The 22,043-nt window shown below is 39.3% G+C and overlaps 1 protein-coding gene across 1 annotated transcript; it reads left to right on the forward strand.

The window, feature by feature from the left end:
- The first annotated feature begins 14,590 nt into the window (after window positions 1-14,590).
- On the forward strand, window positions 14,591-21,928 carry LOC147302039 (PI-PLC X domain-containing protein 1). The gene is made up of 7 exons (XM_086283934.1): window positions 14,591-14,868; window positions 15,038-15,174; window positions 18,398-18,523; window positions 18,606-18,761; window positions 19,190-19,296; window positions 19,908-19,978; window positions 20,842-21,928. The coding sequence occupies exons 1-7, from the start codon at window positions 14,766-14,768 to the stop codon at window positions 21,114-21,116; spliced, it is 975 nt and encodes a 324-aa protein (XP_086140060.1). The 5' UTR covers window positions 14,591-14,765; the 3' UTR covers window positions 21,117-21,928.
- The last annotated feature ends 115 nt before the right edge of the window (window positions 21,929-22,043 follow it).

A 22,043-nucleotide genomic window follows, 5' to 3' on the forward strand; every position in this document is an offset into this window, starting at 1 on the left:
CTCTGAAATAATACGGTGGTGCTCAAAATGTTAAAGCTGAGACTTTAAAGTCCAGAATCTTAAACCGACGGGTGATGTCACGTGGTTGTGCCCATTGGTTTTATACAGTCTGTGGGGGAAAAAAATCTCAGGACTGGCAGGTTTTATTCTGGAGATCCAATAACAACATTACCTGTGTCCTCATATTTCAAGATGTTGTATAACAACAATAATTGTCTTTTCCTATCCGATAAGTAGATATCACTCATGTAATTTAGCAATAGAATCTCAAAAAACAACAACAACACTTTTTGCCTATTAAAGAATAAAACTGTGTGACATCGGGTCACGATCATGGCTCAAAGAGTTGGCAGTTCGTCTTGTAATCGGAAGGTTGCCGGTTCGAGCCTTGGCTCGGACAGTCTCGGTTGTTGTGTCCTTGGGCAAGACACTTCACCTCCCGCCTACTGGTGATGTCCAGAGGGGCCGATGGCGAGATATGGTAGTCTCGCTTCTGTCAGTCTGCCCCAGGGCAGCTGTGGCTACAACTGTAGCTTGCCTCCACCAGTGTGTGAGAGTGAATGAATAGTGGAATTGTACAGTGCTTTGAGGGCCCCGAAAAGCACTATATAAATGCAATCCATTATTATTGGGTTTATTTCTGCTCAGAATAGTTGCATAAAAGCTTTCTCATACACTCAAGTCTTATTTATGATATGAAGATGGACACAGAATGTGATTTTTGTTTTAGGTTTCCAGCTGTTGCAGCTTTTATCAGCCGACGGAGTGATCATTGATCTCTTTAAATATACAGTCTCTTCATAATCTCATGACTGTTCAATTAGATTATATAATAGCGATAAATACACTCAATTATTCCCTAGTTTATCGCTTTGCTGGCACAGAGAAGGACAGCTCGAGTTTTTTAATGGTTCTGAGAACAGCATGTCATGTAAGAGCTAAACAGCAGCGTCTGGTTTGCAAATAAATGGTTAGACCACACTAACATGTCCATGTGTGACCCCACTGAGGGTCAGTGTGCTCTGCCGTGTGGCTTTAATCACACTTAGACACACATTTTTTACTTTATAGAAGTTAGTTAGGTCTGATGTTTTCCAGTCAATTTGGATTACACAGTTTTAGCATTAAGAACTGAGCAACTGAGGACAATTGTCAGTTATTTTTCTTCTCCACAGCAAATCATCTGCCTCCATCTTACCCTATTTCTAGCATCCTCCTCTGTCACGCCAGCCATCTACAGGTCCTCCGTCACTACATTGTCCAGTAGTTTCTTGAAATAAAAGTCTGATGCTTCGCTGGCAGAGAAACTGGCTACAAATGACATATTAATAAGTTTATACCCAATCATATAACAAAATTAACCCAAGCAGTCTTGAGAGCACGGTGGCACGGTGGTTAGCACTGTTGCCGCACAGCAAGAAGGTCCTGAGTTCAATTCCACCATCAGGCCGGGGTCTTTCTGTGTGGAGTTTGCATGTTCTCCCCGTGTTTGCGTGGGTCCAAAGACATGCAGCTTGTGGGGATAGGTTAATTGGATAATCCAAATTGTCACTAGGTGTGAATGTGTGAGTGCGAATGGTTGTCTGTCCCTGTGTGTTGGCCCTGCGACAGACTGGCGACCTGTCCAGGGTGTACCCTGCCTCTCGCCCTATGACAGCTGGGATAGGCTCCAGCGCCCCCCGCGACCCTGAAAAGGATGAGCGGAAGCGAATGGATGGATGGATGGACAGTCTTGAGAGTCTCCACTAGAAGCTTTTGTAAACATTACATTGGTTAGCCAGTCGTTTGTCCTTCCAGTTATGCTGCTTCCTGGCTTTAAATTTAAAATTTATTTCACAGTTGTTTTGTATCATTTTAAATAGGAAATATAGAGTCATGTGAAAAATGTTTTCTTAGTACTCTGTAGAGTTCTAAGTCTAAAAATTAATTCCACCCTTACTGCTTCCATAGGAATTAAGACATTTGATCTGGACCGAGGTGCTGCTGATTGAATGCACTTGATTAACTGATCATCAGCAAGTGTGAGTACATCTGTTAAATCAGAAGTTTTGATAGTTTGTACCTCTCTCCAATCTCAGGCCATGCAATGCTTAGAGAAACGGCAAAAACTAAAGAGCTGCATCTCAGACTCTACGGGCCTCAGCTAGCAGCTTACACGTTAAAGTTCATGACAGTACAATTAGAAAAAGACTGAACAAGTGTTTAGTCGGTTTAGTTTAGTCAGAAGGATTTCCAGGTGAAAGTCTGATACCTCTAAAAACAAACATGGCAGTGCAGCTTCGGTTTGTAAAGACTTCTGGAACAAAGTTCTTTGGACAGACGAGACCAAAGCAGAGATGTTTCATCATAATGAAGAGGAAAACCAATTACAGCATGTCAGCACAATATTTTGTCTATCATTAAAATTTGTTTAATGATTTCAAACATTAAGTTGTACATGTAATATATGTAAAAACTAAATAATCAGGAAGGGGCAAATACTTTTTTCACAGCATTGCCAAGCACGGTTTTGGAGTGATGATGATTTTGGCTGGTTTTACAGCCTCAGGACTTGTGCACCATGCTGTCATTGAGTCAGCCATGAAGTAATTTAAATGAATGCCTGCAAACCTCAGTGAACTGACGCAACCTTGTAAAGAAGTGTGTAGAAAGGGTGGCAAGCTTCCGCTTCCTGGGAGTCAATATAGAGGAGAACCTTTCCTGGAGTGTGAACACCTCCGAGCTGCTGAAAAAGGCCCAGCAGAGACTGTACTTCCTGAGAATATCCTGAGAACATCACACAGAGACTGCTGGTGTCCTTCTACAGAGCCACCATTGAGAGTGTTCTAACTTACTGCATATGTATTTGGTACACTAGCTGCACAGGGGCTCAGAGGAAAGCACTCCAAGGGATCATTAACACCGCCCAAAAGATCACTGGCTGCCCTCTCCCCACACTGGAAGTTCTACACAACGCCCACTGTTTTAAAAAGGCCCAAAACATCATAAAAGACACCTCACATCCTGGCTACTCCCTGTTCGAACTGTTGCCCTCAGGCAGACGGTACAGGGCAATCAGAGCAAGGACTAATAGACTCAAACACAGCTGTTATCCAACTGCAATAACACATCTGAATACTACAAAAAAATGTCCATCACGCCACTCTTGTGTTAATCTATGCACGGTCTGAAGCATGTGTGTGGGAATGTATGTGAATGTTTTACTGTTACATCTTATTAGTATTTTAAGTATTCTATCTATTTTATTTATTGAATTTTATTGTTTTATTTATATTTTGATATTGCTAGGGATGATGCAATGATCGGGGACCATTCTTCATTTCGTTGTTCTCGTGACAATGACAATAAAGTTTCTGATTCTGATTCTGAAGAACGGGCCAAAATTTCTCAGTGATATGAGAGACTGATGATAAAATCATATTCTTGTCATAGTCAAAGTTACTTGGGTAGACGGAACGCCATGTTCCACATCTTGCATTACCTTTTAAAGCTTTAAGGAATAAAGGAAATTACTTTCTGTACTTTTTGAACCCAAATATTTGCCCACTATTCTTTAATATAGATTGTTAAAGCAGTTTGTGTTCTCTTACATTGGCCCAAGTGTTCATTTCTACCCCAAAAATCATGTCTGAATGTTACGCTGTGCTGCCTAAGTGCTTTATTCAGTATTCAGTATTTGTTTTCCACCTTGTCCCCTGTGGACAGAGATTTAATTATATTATGTGCCACAGACGATGAAATCATCAAATTATTCGTATTCTCTGAAACTTTTTTGTTGTTTTGTTCAACTGTTTTCCACCAGATACTTTTTAAAGCATCACATAACTCTTCCAGACTTTTTTTGTTTTCCAGTGAAAAACATGAATAGCGTGCAACAGAACAAAACAGAATAGAATAGAATAGAACAAAGAGCCTCTATTGACATTGAATTTAGGATACAGCAAGACTTGGGGATCAACTCCGGTCACATATTTGAATTTACAATTTAAAAAAAATGTTACATAAGCACACAAGCGGCCACTGATAAAAGGAGAATTTAACATTAGGCACCACAATATGGAACGCCAGGACTGCCATAATGAATTTATTAAATACACCATTAAATTATTAATTAAATGTGGCAATAATTAATTAAATGTGTCAATAATTAATTAAAATGTGAAATACATAAATAATTAATTAAATGTGTCAATAATTTATTAAATGTGTCAATAATTTATTAAAATGTGAAATAAATAAATTATTAATTAAATGTGTCAATAATTAATTAATTACATGTGTCATAACTATTTATTTAATTAATTAATTCCAATTTTAATTAATTATTTAATGGTGTATTTAATTAGTTCATTATGGCAGTCCTGGCGTTCCATAGTAGTGACCTTCAAGTAGAATTTTTAATAAATCTATCCATCCATCCATCCATCTTCATCCGCTTTGTCCGGGGCCGGGTCGCGGGGGCAGCAGCCTAAGCAAAGAGGCCCAGACCTCCCTCTCCCCAGCCACCTCCTCCAGCTTATCCGGGGGAATACCAAGGCGTTCCCAGGCCAGCCGAGAGATATAATCTCTCCAGCGTGTCCTGGATCCACCCCGGGGCCTCTTCCCGGTGGGACATGCCTGGAACACCTCACCCAGGAGGCGCCCAGGGGGCATCCTTGTCAGATGCCCGAACCACCTCAGCTGGCTCCTTTCAACGTGGAGCAGCAGCTGCTCTACTCTGAGCCCCTCCCGGATGGCCGAACTTCTCACCCTATCTCTAAGGGAGAGGCCAGCCACCCTTAAATCTATCTTAATGATTTTTAGTTTTTAATGACCGTTAGCCTGCCTTTGGGCCGGAGGTCAAACAGCTGGTATCCGGGGTGAGAGCAGTCTTTTATAATGTTTTGGTCTCTGGAAAAAAGGTAGCATATGTGTGCAATGTCTTGGAAAAAAGGAAGCAGGCAACCAATGATTCTTTTGGGGGAGGGGGGGCTGTCTTGAAGACCTTTGGTAGAGGTTTCAGTCAGCTCCTGAGCAGTCAGCATACCACACTGTGAGGCTGTATGTTGGCACACTTCCTACTGTGGAATGGTAAAAGGTCACCTGCAGCGTTTCCTGGAAGTTGTTTTTCTTCATGATTTTCAGAAAATGCAAATTTTGCTGTGCTTTTTTTTTTATATCAGCTGTGGTGTTGAGAGGAAGCTGCTGGAGGGCTCTGTTCTGTATTTCCTGAAGTTTATGACGAGTTTCTTGTTTTTTTGTTTCTGTGTTGCTCTTTGGTGTCAGATTACTTCCTCACTTTGGGACTTCTGCTCTGTAAGCAGACTCATCTCCTCCTTAAGTGAGGATGACTACAATGGTGTCATGTATTGATCAATAAATGTAGATTTAATATATATTATATTAATATTGATATGTTATATCAATATTTGATATATATAATTTTGCAGCACTTTAAATAAGAAATATAGTACAATTCTGTGTATTTTACTTGCAAATTTGTCACATCTCATATTATCAAAGAATTTCTAATCCCCAAAAGTCGATTCAGTTCATCTTGACGTGGCGTTTTTAGTGGGAAAAACATCCAGGATTGGTCATCCAGGATTTGCTTCCCTGTGTCAGGGTTCCTGGGTCATTGACCCAGTGTTTTCAGTTTTTCATGCTCTGTTTATTTCTCACTCAGTCTCATTTCTTGTTTTGCTGTGCCATTTTCCTTCCTGTGTCATTAGTCAGATTAAGTTCACTCACCAGTCTCTAATCACTCATCATTCAGTAAATATATTTAAGTCCTCCGTTTCCACCAGTCCATTGTCTTGTCATCAAGGTTGTCACTGCCATCGTTCCCGTGTGTGTTGTCAGATCAGCCAGCCATTCAGTCGTTCAGCCAGTCAGCATTCATGTTCTGTCCATCCACTCACTATAATAAACCTCCGTATCCTGCGTCGTGAGTCCTGCATTTGGGTCATCTCCTCCTCGCATCCACACACGAACCCTGAAAACCTGGATGATTGAGCATGCATCAAGACTAAGAATTTCTAATATTAGACAAAGATACCACAGTTAAATACAAAATGCAGTTTTTAAATTATGATTTAATTTGTTAAGAGATCAAAACCCACCTGGCCCTGTGTGGGGAAAAAAGATTTGCCACTCTTGTAAAAATAATGAATTAAAAGTAATTAACATCATTTTTTTTGAAAGCTTAGTTCAATTTCACTGTGTGACAAAGTGAAGCAGGTTAAAAGATCTCTAAAAGCAACACATCACACCACAAGCTAAAGAAACTAGTCTGGAAAGGGTTACAAAGCCATTTCTAAGGTTTTGGGACTCCAGTGAACCACAGTGAGAGACATTATCCACACATGGAAGAAAGTTGGAGCAGTGGTGAAGCTTCACAGGAGCGGCCGTTTTATCAAAAGTACTCCAAGAACAACTCATCCAGGAGGTCACAAAAGAACCAGAAACAACAAAGAACTGCAGGCCTCACATGTCTCAGTTAAGGTCAGAGTTCAACAATAAGAAAGAGACTGCATAATTGTTTTTACCACTCTTTGAACTTGTTGAATTAGATTAAATTAATTTTAGTTTTTTTCCAAGTTTTAAGAAATTATTATTTCTTGTTGGTCTATATTTCTACAAGAAATAGATGCCATATGTTTTTCAAAGAATCAAGTTGGAAGTGCGTTCTGGAACCAACCACCTGTTTTCTTGCAGTATTTTTGTTTCAGAACTTAAAAGCTAATCTCACATTTCCCTGAAAACATCTTGATAATTCCTAAGACTTTTGGGAAAATATTCTGTGGACTGATGAGACACAGGATACACACACACGCATGCGCACATGTACACTGATACTGATACGCCCTCACAATCACCCTCCCTTCCCCAAATCCAGCGCCTCCTCCCATTCTTACCTCTAATCCGATGTGGACAGCGGATCAGCTGGAGGTGTGATTGAAGATTGCAGTGGTCCCAGATCCAGCTGTACACACTGGAATACTCTCTCATGTTGCTTGTCTGTGTTTTATTGTGTTATGGTGTGGTGGTATCTGTGCATTCCTGTATTATCCTTTTGTGTTACACATTTCGCTGTTTTTTTCCTAGGCTACCTAGCCTGACCTGTCTCCCCAATGTGATGTTTGTGTATTGTATGTACGGTCGGCAAGGTCTCGGTTGTGGACAACTGCAACTGACAAATTATGGCTATCTCATCTCATCTCATCTCAAAAGTAACATTTTTTGAAAGGTTTGAGTTACATCTGATATAAAACTAACAGAGACCTGACTGCGACCTCAAACAGGCTGTTCATGGTTGAAAACTCTCCAATGTTCCTAATTAAAACAATTCTTCAAAAATTCCGCCAGAGCGATGTGAAAAACTCATCATTCCTAGTTATTGCAAATACTTGATTGCAGTTTTTGTTGCCAAGGGTGACACAGCCAGATATTAGGTTTAGGGGCCAAGTACTTTTTCACACAGTGTCAATTAGGTTTGGATACCTTTTGTTCTCTTAATGAATGAAATTATCCTTTAAAAATAGAACTTTGTAATGTATTGTGTTATCTTTGCCTATTATTAAAATATGTGAATCATGTAAGTGTGACAAATAAGCAAAAATAAATATGCTTTTTACAGCACTGCGTAGTTTAAATGATTTACAAATGAATGGGTTTTATTTTCATTTACACTCCACTCAAGTAATACTCTGAATTCGACTGAAATCCACACAAACCATTGTTTAAAAGACAGTCCTAAATATTAAGCCTAAGATGAGTCCTGGACCTAGGTTACCCAGAAACCAATAGGATAACCTAATAGTGGAGCTAAAATAACTAGAGAAAATAAAGGTAGGTGCCTTCTACTTTTACCAGTGTTACTATTACTATTACCAGTAAGTTTGATGGTTTCCAGCCATAACTCACATTGTCTCCAAGGTTCAAGGTTCTTTATTTGTCACATGCATAGTTATACAAGTATAACACACAGTGAAATGTAGCCTGACACGCTCCTCGACATGTGCAAAAATTGGGGGGGGGGGGGGGGGGGGGGGTGTAGAGGAAGAACATTATATATACAGTGGGGCAAAAAAGTATTTAGTCAGCCACCGATTGTGCAAGTTCCCCCACCTAAAATGATGACAGAGGTCAGTAATTTGCACCAGAGGTACACTTCAACTGTGAGAGACAGAATGTGAAAAAAAATCCATGAATCCACATGGTAGGATTTGTAAAGAATTTATTCGTAAATCAGGGTGGAAAATAAGTATTTGGTCAATAACAAAAATACAACTCAATACTTTGTAACATAACCTTTGTTGGCAATAACAGAGGTCAAACGTTTACTATAGGTCTTTACCAGGTTTGCACACACAGTAGCTGGTATTTTGGCCCATTCCTCCATGCAGATCTTCTCGAGAGCAGTGATGTTTTGGGGCTGTCGCCGAGCAACACGGACTTTCAACTCCCGCCACAGATTTTCTATGGGGTTGAGGTCTGGAGACTGGCTAGGCCACTCCAGGACTTTCAAATGCTTCTTACGGAGCCACTCCTTTGTTGCCCGGGCGGTGTGTTTTGGATCATTGTCATGTTGGAAGACCCAGCCTCGTTTCATCTTCAAAGTTCTCACTGATGGAAGGAGGTTTTGGCTCAAAATCTCACGATACATGGCCCCATTCATTCTGTCCTTAACACGGATCAGTCGTCCTGTCCCCTTGGCAGAAAAACAGCCCCATAGCATGATGTTTCCACCCCCATGCTTCACAGTAGGTATGGTGTTCTTGGGATGCAACTCAGTATTCTTCTTCCTCCAAACACGACGAGTTGAGTTTATACCAAAAAGTTCTACTTTGGTTTCATCTGACCACATGACATTCTCCCAATCCTCTGCTGTATCATCCATGTGCTCTCTGGCAAACTTCAGACGGGCCTGGACATGCACTGGCTTCAGCAGCGGAACACGTCTGGCACTGCGGGATTTGATTCCCTGCCGTTGTAGTGTGTTACTGATGGTGACCTTTGTTACTTTGGTCCCAGCTCTCTGCAGGTCATTCACCAGGTCCCCCCGTGTGGTTCTGGGATCTTTGCTCACCGTTCTCATGATCATTTTGACCCCACGGGATGAGATCTTGCGTGGAGCCCCAGATCGAGGGAGATTATCAGTGGTCTTGTATGTCTTCCATTTTCTGATGATTGCTCCCACAGTTGATTTTTTCACACCAAGCTGCTTGCCTATTGTAGATTCACTCTTCCCAGTCTGGTGCAGGTCTACAATACTTTTCCTGGTGTCCTTCGAAAGCTCTTTGGTCTTGGCCATGGCGGAGTTTGGAGTCTGACTGTTTGAGGCTGTGGACAGGTGTCTTTTATACAGATGATGAGTTCAAACAGGTGCCATTCATACAGGTAACGAGTGGGGGACAGAAAAGCTTCTTACAGAAGACGTTACAGGTCTGTGAGAGCCAGAGATTTTCCATGTTTGAGGTGACCAAATACTTATTTTCCACCCTGATTTACGAATAAATTCTTTACAAATCCTACCATGTGAATTCATGGATTTTTTTTTCACATTCTGACTCTCACAGTTGAAGTGTACCTCTGGTGCAAATTACTGACCTCTGTCATCATTTTGAGTGGGGGAACTTGCACAATCGGTGGCTGACTAAATACTTTTTTGCCCCACTGTATATATACATACATATAGTATATACACTGGGTGAATGTGCAGTAGTAGCAGCAAGCAGGTGAATTCTGTACATTAATATGAATAGATATCTGACTATTTTACAGGATAGACAATATAAACATATTTAAAATTAAAGGAATTGAAATGTACATTGTGCCTTGGTTTAGTGTCTGGAAGAGTCCTGTCTCAGTCAATTATAGATGATGTGAGAGGGCGGGTGTGTGTGTTTAGGGCACGGATGGCTTGGGGATAGAAGCTCCTCTTGAGTCTCTCTGTCCTTGCCCGGATGATGCGGAACCTTCTACCAGATTGCAGAAGTTGGAACAGTTTGTTGCCTGGATGGGACGGGTCCTTCAGTATCTGCGCTGCTCTAGTCCGGCATCTCCTGGTGTAGGTGTCCTGAAGCGGGGGGAGAGCAATCCTGCAGCAGCGTTCTGCTGTACGGATCACTCTCTGGAGAGCTTTTTGGTCCTTCACACAGCTGTTCCCAAACCACGATGTCATGTTCTGTGTGAGGATGCTCTCCACAGCGCCTGTATAGAAAATCCTGAGGATCTTTGGAGAGACCCTGAACTTCCTCAGTTGTCGTAGGTGATACAGGCGCTGCCTAGCCTTTTTGGTCTGGACCTAAATGTGGGCAGCCCATGTCAGGTCTCCTTGACAATCTATGTACTGAAGGTCCTTCAGGAAACTGGGTTTGAGTCTGTTATCCTCTCTCTGCTTTCCTGTAAACAGTCCAATCCAATAAAAATGCACAAAAATGCCAAAACTAAATAAATTTGCTGAGTATCAACTGAGACACAGTAACAAAATTGTAACCTGAAACTTAATCTAAAAAGATCACAGTGTCATTTGGCTGTCTGAGTCATACTCCAACCTAACAGTCACAAGAACAAGTAAGTTAATTTCATAGGGTCACAAGGTAAAAAGGTTCAATTTAAGGACTCCTCATAATTCAAGCATCTCTATATGTCTAGTTATATTATTTCTAGAGCATTTACATGTGAAAACAGCTTCACCTTATTATATGAAACTGAAGACAACCATAACAAAGTAATGCTTTGAAATCATAACTTAATTTTATTACATTTAATTTTTGACCGTGTGTGTGTTTTCTGTGTCTTGATTTAAGGCCATTTTTCATGCTGTCACGTCACACTGATTTCCCCCTAGTGGTCACAATATGTAATTACACAAAAACTGCCAAACTTTAACTGCAATAGAAAAATGCACAATTAATTAATTGATAGCAATGACATTTTAACAAATATATAATATATTAACATCACTATAAAAATGTATAAATAAGTAATAGTAATTAATAGTATAATATAAACAAAAATTGGCAATCCCTTCCATCCGGTAATTTAATGAGTACCAACAACCTTATTGCATCTTTAACCTGATCATTCATCATTCATTCAAATGGTTGCTGCAGATGGCCACCCCTCTCTGAGCCTGGTTCTGCCAGAGATTACTTCCTGCTAAAAGGGAGTTTTTCCTTTCCACTGTTGCCAAGTGGTAGAGTGTATTATTGTAAGGTCTTTACCTAACAAGATAAAGTTCCTCGCGGTTGTTGTGATTTGGTGCTACACGAATAAAACTTGAGTTGAGTTAAATTGATTGAGTCTTGGGTTTTTTTCCCCAGTCTCTTTGTAAATGTTCTGTTTCTTGCAGTAAATTTGCAAGTGTTTCTTGTCAATTAAATTTTTTTTTACATTTTCAATGTCGATGGAAACCCTAAATATGGCCTTTTTTTGTCTTCGTACATTTATACATGTAAATGCAAACTCCACACACTTTTTTATTTTTAACGTTATACAGCCTACAAACTGGATTTGGCATCAGAGCTCTTTATACTTCGGTTTTTCTGTCTGAGCTTTAATGAAATGGCCTTTGTATTGCAACGTACTGTACAACAGACCCCAGTGAAGCAGAAGCATCATGTAGTTCAGCTTTTCTCCTGTAGATGGAGAAAGAGGGCCACTCCACGGGCCCAGGGGGCAAGAGGGTTTGATGAACTTGCCTAAAGCTTAATCTGAAAGGGTGCGGAAGTTGAATGGGGGGGATATTGTTTTTATGAAAAGCAGGGCTTGTCACTACCCGATCCGTACCGGAAACCCGATCGGTACCCCGCATGCGCGAAAGGTTTCTACTTCCGGTCGTAGCGTTTTACGATAGTTATGGGTCAGAGTTTGGATTTGGAAACAAATTTTGCAAAGTGATCAAACTGTTCTACAAGCAAATTTATAGTTATGTTTCGCTCAATCCAGGCATAACATCTAGGATAGACATATTCTGTGGAATTCGACAGGGTTGCCCAATTTCTCCAAAATTATTTATTCTTTGCACTCAATTAATGGCTTACCTCATTGTGAACCATTCAGACATCGAAGGAATAAACATTTTTGATATTGAACTGAAAATAAGTCAGTTTGCAGACGACACAGTAATATTTTTAAAGGATAAATCAATACTCGAGAAAGCATTGAATGTCATTTCAATTTTTTCTAAAGCTTCAGGCTTGTGTCTGAACCTAAAGAAGTGTGAACTTTTGCCACTTTATGATTGTTTGGAAAATAGCATGAGGACGATTCCAGTGAAAAATGAGGTTAAGTATCTAGGCATCTATTTAGACAAAGACATCAACACTAGAGAATCAAAAAACCTAAAAGACAAAATTGATGGCATGTCCAAAACACTAAATCATTGGTTGACGAGAGATATTACAATTTTTGGACGCAATCTATTATCCAAATCAGAGGGCGTCTCAAAGATGGTTTATCCAGCATACTCACTATACATTACCCCGAAAAGTATTAAAAAGATTAACTCTATAATCTATCAATTCATTTGGCGCAATAAAACACATTACATTAAAAAATCACAACTTGTCAAAGATTACGCTAAAGGTGGTATAAAGTCAATGGATTTTCAATCAATGGTTGGAGTTTTTTAAATAAACTGGATAAAAGCCTTCCTCTTGAAACCTGACTCCATATGGTTCCATATCCCAAAAAATATTTTCAAAAAGGTGGGAGGGTTGGATTTTCTCCTGAAATGTGATTTTGATATATTGAAGTTGCCTGTGAAACTGTCAGAATATCATAAGCAGGTCTTGTCTTATTGGAAGATGGTGTTTGCCCATAACTTTTCACCACATTGCTCCACCTTGTGGAATAACAGAACAATTACAATTAATAAGAAGTCATTGTTTATTAAAGAGTGGTTTGAAAAAAACATAATCTTTATAACAGACTTACTTGATGAAAGGGGTCAGTTTCTCTCAGTGGGTGTTTTTAATGCTAAGTTTAACATTCAGTGTTCCCTTAGAGAATATGACAAGGTTTGTAAGGCAATCCCCTTACCTCTGTTGAGTTTGATTCAAGGTTATTTGTATTACTCTAAGGCACAAATTAGTCTACCTTCTTTACATCTAAACCAGATTCCTTTGACGGATAAAAACTGTAATAATAAAACCATGAACAAGATATTTAAGAACAAATTATTTCACGACTTTAACAGTAACACAAAACTAAAAGGGAGTAATATTAAAATAACGAACAAATATATGCACTTTTTAAAATGGCCTATCCCCCCCAAAGTCAAAGAAATGCAATTTAAAATAATTAATGGATATTACCCAGCAGCTGAAATGCTTAAAAAAAGGTTTGGGTTTGAGGTAGAGCCATGTGGATTTTGTTCACAAAATGTGGAAAGTATTGATCATTTGTTTTTTTCCTGCTCAGTAACAACTGACTTCTGGCAAGATTTAGTAGACTGGTTGAGTATAAGAATAGATGGGATGACCCCACTGACTCTAACACAAGTTTTATATAATAATGGTGATCCATCTAAGGAACTGTCCATGCTACACAAGGTGGTGATAATTATGGGCAAATACCACATACACAAATGCAAATGGCAAAGTAAAAGACCTTCCCTAACTGTATTGAAAATTGAATTAAAATCTTTTTTGTCATCTTTAGAATTACTGAGGGATTCATGTAAAGAGGCTGCTTTGATATTCGACAATGGGACTCAATCTCTATCCTTTTAATGATTGTGTTTTTGGTATACTAAGTAAGCCACATATATGTTAAAGTGTTCGCAGAAAGGAAACTGTTATATGTCATAAAAATGGCCTTCATATATTTATGTATATGTATATATGTGTTTTTGTTTTTTTGGTTTTTTTTTTTTGTTTGTTTTGTTTTTTGTTTTTTTTTCGTTTGGTTTCTTATTCAACCTTTTCAAGATGTTGTTGCACTAATGTTGTCTCCCAACGAGAGATTGTAATATGTGCATAAATTTAATTAAAGTATGGAAAAAAAAAAAAAAAAGTTATGGGTCAGAGTAAGAGTTAAGATGTTAAGAATAACAAGTATATCTTAAAATGTTTGCAATAATGAAGCGTTTCAGTACAATGTAGACAAAAACGAAAAATAAAAAGAAAGTTACGGATCAGGACTCTCCGATCCTTACTGCGCATGTGTAAAGTCTGACCGTACAAATCGGGTCTACCCGATCCGTACCGCGCATGTGCAGATGTTTTCTTCTTCTTCTGTTCGTTTAATGGCAGTTTACTCCCCAGTGTACGAGGATACCGCCACCTGCTGACCGAGCGAATAAACCCTATTATAAACTGAATTACCGTCATTACAAACGTGTGTTAAATCTGATTTAGCGATAGTCGAGTGTGTTTATGCTTGTCTGTGAGGAGAGGATTGTTGGAATAGTGATGATGATGTGCGCTATCACTGTCAATTGTCAGTAAACACTTAATCTGGCTGATGAATCTACACGTGAGATATTACAAAGTCTGCATTATTAACTCTGTAATTAGGCGCCATTCTTCTTATTTTACGGCGCTGTTGCTCAATCGGGGGACGCACATTGTTACCGTACTTTTTACTTTAGTGTTCTAACGCTACTGTTTTTTTAAGCAAGCTCTCGTCGCGTTTGGTGATTTTATTTTGAAAATCGCTAAAGGAAGTGGAGATTGACAACAACCGGAAGAGTTGGTAAATAAACCGTGTTCAGATCCCGAAGAAACTCAAAGAGCATGCTGAACATCTGTAGTAGGACAGGGCGGTAATAAGACATGGAGGACAAACAGCGGGAGCAGCTCGGAGGAAACCCGGACTGGATGTCGCGTTTGCCGGAGGAGCTGCTGGACGTCCCGCTGTGGAACCTGGCATTACCTGGTAAAACAGGAGCAACCAGTTCAGCCAGTTCAAGACAGAAAAGAATAGAAAACACTCTCATACAGATCACGTGTTTATTTTAAAAATATAATTATCCTTAATTTCAGGTTAAACTGTAATAAAAAAAATTGTCTCAGATGCTTGTTGACAGGCTCTTCTCGCACCACAGGCAGCCATGACAGCATGTCCTTCAGCCTGGATGTCTCCTCTCCTGTGGTGAGATCGGAGTCCTGCTTCCTCAGACTGACTGACAGGCTGTTCCCCTGCTGTACTCGACCCTGTGTTTACCGCTGGGCCACCACGCAGGTATTTTACGGTCCCCCTAAAGGTGAAAGAGAACCAGGAACCTGCACCACCTCAGGTGAAGCTCCCTACCTCGTAAAAGGTTTGGGGAATTCATCTGAGGTTTTGATAATTTGATAATTACTGAACTACCGTAGTTTGGAAGGAGGAAGGCAAGGCAAGGCAAGTTTATTTGTATAGCACAATTCAACAACAAGGTGGTTCAAAGTGCTTTACAGAGACATTAGAAACAAAAACAAATAAAAAGCACGATTTAAAATTGATTAAAACAAGCAAACAAACAAACTAACTAAATAACAAACAAACAAAACAGTATGTAAAAAAAAATCTAAACGGATAAAATCAGAACAGTAGATAAAATCAGTAGTTAAAATGTAAGTTTTGAAGTTTAAGCTTAAAAGTGTGGATTTGGTGCTTTATTCAAATGCAGCTGAGAATAGGTGAGTCTTCAACCTGGATTTAAATAAACTGAGTGTTTCAGCTGATCTGAGGCTTTCTGGGAGTTTGTTCCAGATATAAGGAGCATAAAAGCTGAATGCAGCTTCTCCGTGTCTGGTTCTGACTCTGGGAACTGATAAAAGACCGGATCCAGATGACCTGAGGGATCTGGAAGGTTCATACTGGGTCAGGAGGTCACTGGTGTATTTTGGTCCTAAACCATTCAGAGCTTTATAGACCAGCATCAGAACTTTAAAGTCTATCCTCTGACGGACAGGCAGCCAGTGTAAAGACCTCAGAGCTGGACTGATGTGGTCCACTTTTTTGGTCTTAGTGAGGACTCGAGCAGCAGAGTTCTGAATGAGCTGTAGTTGTCTGACTGATTTTTTAGGTAGACCTGTAAAGATGCTGTTACAGTAATCAAGCCTACTAAAGATGAATGCATGGACTAGTTTTTCCAGGTCCTGTTGAGACATCAGAGCTTTTATCCTTGAAATATTCTTGAGGTGATAGTAAGCTGACTTTGTTATTGTCTTAATGTGTTTTTCTAAGTTTAGGTCTGCATCCATCACTACACCCAAATTTCTCGCCTGGTTTGTGGTTTTTAGGTGTATAGATTGAAGTTCTCTGGTGACCTGTAATCGTTTTTCTTTGGCGCCAAAGACTATTACCTCAGTTTTGTTTTTGTTTAGCTGGAGAAAATTGTGGCACAACCAGTCATTAATTTCCTCAATGCATTTACCAAGAGCCTGTACAGGGCCTTGGTCTCCTGGTGACATTGTGATATATATTTGTGTGTCATCTGCATAGCTGTGGTAGTTTATTTTGTTGTTCTTTATAATCTGTGCCAGTGGGAGCATGTAAATGTTAAACAGAGGGGGTCCCAAGATGGAACCTTGGGGAACTCCACATGTGATACTTGTCTGCTCAGATGTGAAGTTACCTATTGATACAAAGTATTTCCTTTTTTCTAAGTATGTTTTGAACCAGTTTAGTACAGTTCCTGAAAGACCTGCCCAGTTCTCCAGTCGTTTGAGTAATATGTTGTGGTCAACTGTATCAAATGCTGCACTGAGATCCAGTAAAACTAAGACTGACATTGTTCCACTGTCTGTGTTCAGACATATGTCATTGAACACTTTGGTCAGAGCGATTTCAGTGCTGTGGTTCTGTCTAAAACCTGACTGGAAGGCATCATAGCAGTTATTCTGTTTTAAGAAGTAATTAAGCTGTTGAGAAACTGCTTTTTCAATGATCTTACTTAAAAACGGGAGATTTGAGATCGGCCTGTAGTTGTTCATTTGTGTCTTGTCAAGATTGTCCTTTTTCAGTATAGGTTTTATTACAGCAGTTTTTAGTGGTTCTGGAAACACACCTGATATTAAAGAAAAGTTGACGATCTGTAACAGGTCTGACTCCAAAGTCTTTGAGACCTTTTTGAAAAAACTTGTTGGCAGGACATCTAAACAGCAAGAGGAGGAGTTCAGTTGACCTATGATGTCCTCCAGGTCTTTGCTGTTAATAGGGTGAAACTGTTTTATGGTGTTTAAACAGTTTTTCGGTGGACACAGTACATATCCTGGATCTGCTGTTGATGTACCAATTGCTTGTCTAATCTTTTGGATTTTTTCTGTGAAGAATTTGGCAAAGTCATTGCAGGCCATGGTCGAATGAAGTTCAGCTGGCACTGACACAGGAGGGTTTGTTAGCCTGTCAACTGTGGAAAATAAGACCCGAGCATTATGACTGTTTTTAGTGATGATGTCAGAGAAGTAGGACCTCCTTGCACTCCTCAGTTGTAAATTATAATTGTGATGTTTCTCTTTATAAATGTCATAATGAACCTGGAGGTTTGTTTTTCTCCATCTGCGCTCAGCTTTCCTACACTCTCTTTTTTCATTTTTCACTAGTGTGGAGTTTCTCCATGGAGACTTTTTCCTTCCAGAGATAACCTTCACCTTAATGGGAGCAATTGTATCCATTACATTTAACGTTTTTATGTTTGATCATGACTTACTGTATACAGTACTGTGTAACGAGCCGCCCCTCATTTCTTCATATTTTGCTTCTAATCAGACTATCTTCATGTTTTTTTTTTTGTTAAAGTGGTCTTGAGCGGTTCTCCAGGCTTTCCGAAGGTCCTTGAATGTTTTTCTTTGGACATCTGGATGCTTATTTGATCATTTCCCCCCAGTACTTAAACCATTTTCAGAGGAATGGTTTTTTTGTTTGTTGAGGCACTTAACACTAAGGTATGACTCATTCCAGCATCCAAAAAAGGCTCCTAACGCAAAGACGGAACAAGTGTTGTGTCTACACATGCAAATATCTAACCAACTTTAAACTGTATCTTTAAGCGTTTTGTTACTAGAAGCCTGTCACAAAAATGGGTTGAATGTTAGAAAAATAACAAAGATAAGGGTTTAACAGACATAAAATGTTCTTTTTAGCACTACCAGCTGAAAACTTGGCAGATCTCAGCAGTGTGTCATTAAAAAGTTTGAGGAAGCTGCACAAGTGCAGAAAAAAGAAGAGGCGGATCTATAAAACTATTTTTAAAAAGTGACTAGCAAGTAACCTGAAACAGGAAGAAAAAGTTGAGATATGTCATACTACGCAAGAATTAGACTGAAAATCAGAGACAACAGGTGTGATGGAGTGATGAATGCAAATGTGAAATTGTACAGAGGAGATCAGGAGAGAGATACAGCCATCTGTACAACATGGTGGAGTCTCTGTCATTGTTTGGTTCTGGTGTTTCAATATTCATTCTCTTTCTTGGCTACAGCTATCGGTCCTTTCTGATCAGTGTGATCTTGGTGTTCGTTTCTTGGACCTGCGGATCGCCAGAAAGCCAGCAGGGAGCAGCAAATTGTTTTTCGCTCACGGCATATACACGCTAATAACCGTCAAGGTCAGTAAACTACACCAAAACGGCATTGATACTCAGAGTGAAAGCTAATTTACAGCAAATTTTAACATCTGTCTGCATGCAGGAGGCTCTGGATGAACTGGCCGGCTGGCTGGACGCTCACCCCAAAGAGATTGTAATCATTGCCTGTTCACACTTCGAATCTCTAAGTGACGAAGACCACGCCCATCTGATGGAGTTCATCCTTCTGCTGTTCAGAGGGAAGCTGTGCCCACCACAGGTAGATAGACATTATTAGGATAATGATTGATTTCTAAAGTTTAATAATGCCAAATATTCACTGCTTTCAGCCTCTCAGATAAGGATTTACCATTTTAACTTCAGCAGATATAAATACATGGAACTGATCTCAACCACAGGCTCATTGGGAACCCCCGACTAAAACGAATGCATTTACGACTGTAGTCCTGCAATAAATCCTTTAATCATTTAGGTCATGGTGTTCAGTTTCTGTTGAAACTCTTTTCGACTCAGGTGTTTCAAATATCAGAGGTATTGCTCTAGTCCAGAAACCTGCTAATATACCACACCACAAACGTCACGCTCCGAAAATTAAAACGTGTTGCTGTAATCATGTTATTAGCCTGCATTGGTTTTGGCACAGTGTGCCTAATAAACTGACAGTTTGATTCATGTGTATGCATGCAGGAAACTCCCACTCTGCGGTCATGTTGGTCAAAAGGTCAGCAGGTCATTGTTTCCTATGACGACCAGGAGCTGCAGCACCCTGGGCTGTGGAATCGGATACCTTATTGGTAAAATACATAGACTGTATGTAGAAGGGTTAGATAGACTTCGTAGCTTAAGTGTCTTCGATTCCGTGATTTCGGTTCTGATTACTTTCTCTGGCAATATTAGCTGTTCTTTTTTTGTTTGTTTGTTTGTTTTGTTTTTGAGCATCTTGGTGTCTCAAAAGTATTAATAATAGATGTTGGTACAGTGACTTTAAACCACACTGAGAACAGCAACAGCCAAAGGTTCAAATATGACATAATTGGAGTGTCATATTTTAATGTGTGTTCACTGTCAGACATAATACGTGCTTGTTGGTTTATTTATAAATGGTGTGACATGGTGTGAAATACAATATTAAATATGTAAACACTGGTTGCATGTAATATATACACGTATGTAAAGATAGTTTGTTTCCTCCTATTTTCAAACCTTAGACCTTATGTGGTTTTCTTGGTCTTCTTCTCTCCCTCCTTCTTTTTGGGTCTTTGACTGGTGACCAAGACTGGTGGCCATTAGGGGAAAAAAACAGATTTAAAGCAGTGCCTGATTACTTTTACTTTTCAAGGCTACTGTCTGCACAGTTGGTCATGTCACTAACACTGAAATGATTGAACCTGTCCTGTGTGTTCAGGTATGCTAACAGCCCAGATCCTAAGAAAGTGATCACCTATCTGGAAGGCCAGCAACGGCAGGGAAGACCAGGTATGAGGTTGTTGGAACAAGTAGTGCAGTGAGGGAAAGTAGTAGCATTACAGACCTGTATTTAAAATGTTAGAGCAAAAGTACTGGATACAGAATATACTGTAAAGGTAGTTTACTGGATTTAATAACCTGCCAAAGGTACAAATGTTAGTTTGTACATATATATGCATCCCACACAGCCTGTGATGGCTTTCAGTACCACTGTTTCCTCTGATGCTGCTTCTTCTGCTGTAATTTTTTTTAATCATCAGGAAGCCAGTGGATAAAATTGGAGAGAAACTCCACGGCAACACAGCCACGCCACATACAACTATACTTGCTGCTAACAATGTTGGACACTTTTGCGGGTTTATGTAGTAGGATTGACAGATTCAATGCAGAAGTATAATTTATGCTTAAGCTCAAAATTCAAAGCGTATTCAGACTACGCAGGTTTTCAATAAAAATCCAACATGGATTCGGATTTGCTGCCCCCATGTGGCGAACGTTTTTATTGAAAGTTGAAAAGGTTTATTCAAAAATTTAAATGAAATGTTTTTATTAAAACAGAATAATTCCTTTAAATACCAAATTTCTAATATTCATATACTGTTGATTGAGCCACCAAAATATATAATATAATTATTATTAACCTTTTTTTTTTTTTTTTTAAACTCTTGAGATTAAAAATCTTTTACAAGAACGTCCTGGACAAGATGGACAGAAGTATTCTCATAAGTTTAATAATATAATAATGTCAGTGACGTAGTAAAAATACTCTGAAGTGTACTGCTTCTGCAGCTAGCTGGGATTTATTTTACCTCAGGTTTTATTTGCTGTTCGTTTCTTTAAGCACCGGCCTTACAGACGGTTTTGTTTTCCAGATGGTTTTTACGTCACTGGTCTGAACCTGACAGAGACCATGTTTTACGTCTTCCTGCACCCTTTCCAGAGCATGAGGATGTTGACGTTGAACTCTCTCTCACTGCTTCTCCAGTGGGCGGGTGAGCAGCAGCCAGGACCCGAGGGAGTCAACATTATGTGCTGTGACTTCGTCGGTATGAGCGAGTTCTGCTCGCTTGTCGTCGAGCTGAACTACAAACTGGTGGGCAGAGGCTGCAGGAAGCTGCCAGCATCCTCCAAAATAAGTGCCAGTTAATAATTTTGTGAGCCTGCCATCCTGTTTATACAGTTGTGTGCTTGATGTTTTTGTTTTTTAAGCATCACATTACCGTCTACATGTTTATTCAGGTTAATTTCAACATGCTTTACCTAAAACTATAAGGAGGTACACAAGTTACATGTTCTTTACACATTCACTGTGCAAGTGTAGTTAAAGTTTTATATTTTGCACTACTGGACACTTTTCCACAAATATTTGCACAAATATGACAATCTATATATTGTATATGCATTTTTTTTATTTTGACTTATTTTTAATTTCTAATTCAATGATTTTTCTTACCTCATAACTCGTCTCTGTGCTGTGAACTTTTCTTTAGGGATCAGAAAGTCTTATCTTTGCATTTCACAATGCCACATGTTACAAATTTTAGTGTTTACTATCAACATCACGAATGCTAGCAGCCTTTTAATTAGCGTACAGCTATACAATAGTTAGCTTGGAGAACAACGTGCTGAATACTAGGTCTCTTGCACTATATCTTGTATGATGTTACATTTCTTTTTTGTTTTACTGTAAATTAATCAAATGCTGGTATTTCTAAATAAATATTTTCATATTTATTTTTCACATTGTATTTTATAAACAGCTGTGTGGGTGCTGTTTGGTGATTAGCATTGTCACCCCACACCAAGCAACTCTTGAGTTTGAAACTTTGCCTGCGTGGCTTTCTTCTACAGTCCAAAGAAACGCATGGGTTATGTCACCTGGTTATTCTACATTTACCGTCACACTGCCTGAATAATAAAAATCTGTGATTTTTGTACCTGGATTTGTTTGTAATTAAGATATTTAGAATCCTCAGACGATGCGCACAAACAAAATGATGAAGGCCTGGCTAAAAATGACTACTACTAATAATATAATAATAATAATAATAATTTTCAGTTTTCCAAAACGCCA

The sequence above is a fragment of the Aulonocara sp. 'chitande type north' Nkhata Bay genome, linkage group LG23, assembly GCF_057382095.1.
Source record: "Aulonocara sp. 'chitande type north' Nkhata Bay isolate Kocher_YH1m ecotype deep benthic linkage group LG23, A_spYH_male_GT1.1, whole genome shotgun sequence".
Taxonomy (NCBI): Eukaryota; Metazoa; Chordata; class Actinopteri; order Cichliformes; family Cichlidae; genus Aulonocara; species Aulonocara sp. 'chitande type north' Nkhata Bay.

What these genes read in the sequence shown, in the direction of transcription:
- LOC147302039 (XM_086283934.1), top strand. Translation starts at nt 14,766, where the DNA reads ATGGAGGACAAACAGCGGGAGCAGCTCGGAGGAAACCCGGACTGGATG. An exon ending in GGAAGCTGTGCCCACCACAG is followed by an intron (nt 18,762 to 19,189) that starts GTAGATAGACAT and finishes GTATGCATGCAG; the next exon opens with GAAACTCCCACTCTGCGGTC. An exon ending in GCAACGGCAGGGAAGACCAG is followed by an intron (nt 19,979 to 20,841) that starts GTATGAGGTTGT and finishes TTTGTTTTCCAG; the next exon opens with ATGGTTTTTACGTCACTGGT.